At 33.2% G+C, this 5,569-nt stretch overlaps 1 protein-coding gene across 5 annotated transcripts in view; it reads left to right on the top strand.

Moving 5' to 3' along the window:
• LOC107745193 (B-cell receptor CD22) overlaps positions 1-2,882 on the top strand; it is a 9,564-nt gene extending 6,682 nt beyond the window's left edge. For all 5 annotated transcript variants that reach the window (XM_016559045.1, XM_016559041.1, XM_016559043.1 and 2 more), the window contains exons 11-17: positions 217-304; positions 459-567; positions 718-848; positions 920-977; positions 1,066-1,178; positions 1,320-1,374; positions 2,582-2,882. In XM_016559045.1, coding sequence (XP_016414531.1) covers positions 217-304; positions 459-567; positions 718-848; positions 920-977; positions 1,066-1,178; positions 1,320-1,374; positions 2,582-2,821 — 794 coding nt within the window. In that variant the 3' untranslated portion in view covers positions 2,822-2,882. The remainder of the gene's footprint in view (positions 1-216; positions 305-458; positions 568-717; positions 849-919; positions 978-1,065; positions 1,179-1,319; positions 1,375-2,581) is intronic.
• The last annotated feature ends 2,687 nt before the right edge of the window (positions 2,883-5,569 follow it).

The following is a 5,569-nucleotide window of genomic DNA, read 5'->3' on the forward strand; positions in this document are numbered from 1 at the left end:
CAACCACTGCCCCCCCCCCGCCACCCCCTTTTTTTTTTAAAAGAGAAAATTATACATTAGCACATCGTAAATGCATGATTAAAGCCAATTTCTTCAACAATTTGTACTTCTTTAAGTGGTTAACTGGGTAAATTCATGAATTTTGGTTAGATTAAGTCATGCAGGGTTGTTTTAAAAATGATTTCTTGATCTCTTCCCAAACCTCTCTTAATTTAGATAACTCTCTTACGGTGTTCTACCAGATCATCTTACCCATCATTCTCCTGTTGATTCTTATTGTTGTTGCCGTCTTTCTGATACGCAGGTGAATTCCTCTTTCTTTTTCTAGATGTTAAGTTGAAAATACCACTAAATTAGCTTGTATCATTTAATAGTTCATCTGCATATTAGTATAGCCCTATCAGGTGTTGAGTTTGAAGTTATCAGTTATTCCAATTATTGCTCTTGTTATTTTACAGGACTATCATCAAGGCAAGATCAGATCAGCAAAGTGGAGCAGATAATCCTTTGTGCTTTTTTCCAGTATTCCTGTCACGCTCTTCTACAGTGACAAACTTACTTTTATTGGTTATTTTACTTCTGTTTGTTCTGGAACTGAGCTACTTACTGTATAATATTGAAATCACCTTTATATGTATTTTTTAAACAATGAAATATATCTGTTTGCTTAATAATAAGAGATAAATCATTTTTTGTTTGGAATATTTAAACACTTAGGGATCACGTAATAATACCCAGGAGAATCTGTCAGTGGCGGGCATTCCTGATTCAGGTTATGGAAGAGTTAATCAATCACATCTGACACCCAATTCCCAAGACCCTACTCGAGCACAGGACCCTAATCCAAGGTAATAGCAGCAGAACTGATGGAGACATCCACTATTTGTAATGAAATTAATTCATCTTATTTTCTCTCAAGGCCGAAATCTAATATCCACACGGTGTATGCTGCTATTAAACTGCCACAAATGAAACAGGTGAGAGAATGTTGTTCTTTTTTTGAAACATCAGTATCACAAACAACTGACGTTTTTATGCTTAGCAAGTTGTCTTTTTTTGTTACAGAGAATACAGTCCCCAAAACAACAAAAAAATGGATATATGGACAATGACGCAGCTACATCTACCCTAAACTATGTCACTCTTGATTTCAAGGGGCAAAATGAGCCAGAAAAAAGGTAACACAGATAAGGAATATTCAAATCATAAGTTAAACATAAGTTAGAACTTTATGAAATCAGAAAAAAGTATAAATTCAATGCTCATTTAAAGATATGACAAATGCACTAATTATGCTTTTAAATGTATGACTGATATAGAGTACCTGAAGGATCAGCAGTCTATGCTATGGTGTCAAAAAATAAACAGACAATGGTAAGACTTCAGAATATGTCAGAATATTAAAAATAACACTGTGTAGTTTGTGGCCCTCTAGCGGTTAAAAAATAAAACTGCTTGCAACTCACGGAAGAATATTGTTTTGGTTCTGCTTCGACTCTGTACGAAAAAAATGTGGTTCGCGGCAACAATGCACACATGGAAATCTAAAAAGATGACATCTCAGCGGGAAATTCTTACGAGTAATTGGAAACATTTATGTCTTTAAATTAATGACGTTTACAAGCTGTCAGATCTGAAACTCTGTGAATGAAACACAAATCAAAACACATGCTCAAGAGATAACCAGCTTAGATGGCGTTGACTATTTATACAGCTGAAGACGTTTAAAAAGAAGACGTTAATTGTTAATTTGGTGACATATTGTCTGTATAATTTACGCAATCCATCATTGAAAATGAAATCCAGCACAGCACAACAACAATGAACCCATAATGAAATTACTCTTTCCAGTAGGCTAGTTAACGTTATAACAAACACACGCTACTATTAGAGAGCTACATGATTATCTGTGGGTTAAACAAAACATCTTAACTGTTGAGTACGAAAGAAGCCATCTCTGGTCGGTTTTAAATCCTTTCAAATCTTGGGAGTTCTCATCACCAGAAAAGCCCATGTTGATTCGGGTTTTATTACGGATTCTGTCGCTTTCCCTTTTTGCTTATAAACTCTGCTCTGTTTGGAGTTCCTTTGATTTTATAACTGTTGATTTCACTTTTGCACGGTCCATGGTCAATATTTCTCTCTCATTGTGACAACAATCTTCCAGCTGTTTGCTACTCCCACACCATATGCGCCAGAGTAGAAACAGCTGCCTCTCTCTGTTTACGAATATGACGAGACACGCACAGGTGAAGTGCGCATGTATGCAATTTCCCGCAAAATCCACCCTGACAGGTCTAAAATATAAAATACTTATAATAGGCTTACTGTAGTAATTCAGGGTAAGACAAAAACACGGGTTGGACGAGTTATGATGTACTCGCTCAAAAAATAGTTTACATAATTATAGTCTATTCAGAATAGTTGTTTTGTGTTATCATATGTCTACAGAACAAACACACTCACAATAAGGTGTTCACAATAAGGATAAACCAGAAATTGTATGGAGCACTTTTTAACTGTATACTGTATATAACTGTATATTGAGAACATTTGTTTTATTATTTCATCCTCTTCCTAGAATTCCCAATCAGAAAATCCAGATTATGAGAATGTTTCTTCTGCGTGTGTGCCAAAACTTCCATTCACAAATATGGACTGGGAATCTGATACCAGCGAAGAAGATGAAGTGAATTACACCACTGTGCCTTGTTCTGCCAAGTCTGGTGTTAAAGAACCCAAACATAAGCAGAACAGCTGCCTTAGCAGTTCAAGCTCTGATGACGAGGACAGAACAGTATATTCAGCCATTAATACATAAACACAAGGAGTTTCCAATTTAAGTATTAAAACTAAGTATTATATCCTTAATCTGTATTATAGTTATAATATTAGTCTATATAATGTTATTTGAAAGTGAAAATATTATATAAATTATGATTCTATAAGTGTGCTTTCTACACCTTCACTTTTTATTAGTTGCTGTTGCATTAATATACTATTGATAAAAAATTATTAATAATGTTTTGAAAATACTATTTCATTATGTATCAATGTACCATATATTTGTGTGATCAATTATTGAGTGGAAAATTGCTAAAAAATTGTGTGAACATTTACTTTCACTACATTGTGTGAAATGCAACAACATTGCTTTGTAATTTTTTTCATTAAACATTTGTATTTGCCACTGCTGAACTGCCAAGCTGAGAACATTTGACTGGTTGCATAAAACTGTAAATGAAAAAAAAAAAAGTCTCCTGGGCTCAGTGATTTCAGGAAGGAATTACACCACAAGTTTGTTATGAATAATTGTATTGCAAATAATTGTTCACAAATAAAATAATTTAATATGAAACTTTAATTGGACACAATAATATAATTGAATCATATAGTCATATACAAAAGTAGTAGAGACATTTTTAACAATCAACATAATTTACAAATGTGACTCTGGAGCACAAAACCAGGCATAGGGTCAATTATTTAGAAATTGAGATTTATACATCATCTGAAAATTGAATAAATAAGCTTTAGGATAATATTTGGCCAAAATACAACTATTTGAAAATCTGAAATCTGAGGGTGCAAAAAAAATCAAAATATTGAGAAAATCTCCTTTAATGTTGTCCGTTTACAATAAATAAATAAAATAAATAAATAAAATAATAATACAATTTACATAATTGAAATTTACAAAATATCTTCATGGAACATGATCTTTATTTAATATCCTAATGATTTTTGATCCATACAATGTATTTTTGGCTATTGCTACAATATAGCCGTGCAACTTAAGACTGGTTTTGTGGCCCAGGGTCACATATATAATTCAGAGTGATACTTCAGAGATGCTGTTTGCTCAACCAACCTGCCTAAAGGATTATATATTCCAAAGATAAATGCATATATGAAGAGTTCAGATGCAAAAGCCTCTAAATGCCGTTTGAAATTTTCTTCTAAAATGAGCATTTTTATCAGGCTCCTATGTGTAGGTTCAGTAATTTCACTTTAATGTCAGTGAATAGGTTCTTTTCATTGCCATTAAAGTGAAATAACTGAACATAAACATAGGAGCCTGATACTAATGCTCATTTTAGAAGACAATTTCAAATGGCATTTAGAGGCTTTTGCATCTGAACTCTTCATATTATAAAAGTATGTTACGTATTGTGTTGGAAGGCATGATATCTTGATGCTACATAATATGCATGACAAATGTTTTATTATTAATTAAGTCTGACATTGTTGATCTTCTTAAAAACGTTATAGTGAAACCCATTTTGGTTTTGACGTGTAGCTTTTTCATCAGACATTTCCATAGATGTTGTCTTCATCCATGTTGATGTAATCAGCTTCATAATTATAATCCTTATGGAATATTTCAAGAAAGTACAAAGCCAGACATCAGTAAGAATTTTAGTAAGAATTTGTCAAAGAATCTATTTCCAGAGTGTAACACACTAATAGCAGAAATAAACAATATACTCACTGAGTGGGATTTTGGATCACTGAGGTGCATGGGGGAAAATACAAATGTTTGTTGTTATTTCATTTAAATACCAAGCATAACTGTGCACCCATGCTGGACTGGACTCTAGAAACTGAAGAGGCAATAATGCAGCAAATTATTTAAAAAAATGTTAGGCTATTGATTTTTTTTTTTTTTACATACCTTTGTCTAGTGCACTGCCACTGGATAGGCTTCAGCAGGGTTCAAATATTAACCTACTCACATCCATTTCCCTGTTTGTTGGGAAGGTGTTAAACGTGAACTTCTTGAAGAACGCCTTTTTTCACATCCCATAGCAGACTTACCAAGCGGTTGACAGACAAGCTTTTGTGATGGAAATATTTTATGTAATGGCCTCAGAAGGAGTCAAAAGGGTATGTTCAACATAGAATGTTCAGAAAAGTGTAGACTAAGAATGCTCAGATCAAAGACTGTGTCCCTATGATTAAATAATCTATACTTAATCTATACTTACTCAAAAAGTACTTAAAACAGTAGAACTAACAGTCATATGACAAACCAATGACCAAATCAGTATAGCCAATTATAGTGAAGAAGACTTGAGTGACATTGATTTTTACTCAACTTCAAGGTATAAATGTTCATGCATCCTTCTGTTCAGGGAGTCTCTCTTGGTTATTGTGACCAGTGGGCTCCCGGCCGTGAATAAAACTTTCATTCCTGCATCGAACAACTTGGGATGAGAGTGTATAGATGCCAGTGGTGGACGAAGTACACAAATCAAGTACTTGAGTAAAAGTACAGATCCGTATAATAAAATATTACTCCAGTAAAAGTAAAAGTACTCAGTTTTCAATTTTTTCAATTTTACTCGAGTGAAAGTACAAGAGTACTTGATTTTTTATGTACTTAATTAAAAAGTGCTGATCGATTAATGTTTATTTAGCAGTTTTATATAGGCTACTTTTATCATTTAATTTTATATTAGCATATATTTTTTATAATCCTACTGCTCAAAATACCTGGGATTTTCCCAAAATAACCAATAAGGAAATAATGAATATAATATTGTTGTTGATATGGACTACGTTGAGG

This window comes from Sinocyclocheilus rhinocerous, unplaced genomic scaffold (genome assembly GCF_001515625.1).
Source record: "Sinocyclocheilus rhinocerous isolate Xijiao unplaced genomic scaffold, SAMN03320098_v1.1 scaffold257, whole genome shotgun sequence".
Taxonomy (NCBI): domain Eukaryota; kingdom Metazoa; phylum Chordata; class Actinopteri; order Cypriniformes; family Cyprinidae; genus Sinocyclocheilus; species Sinocyclocheilus rhinocerous.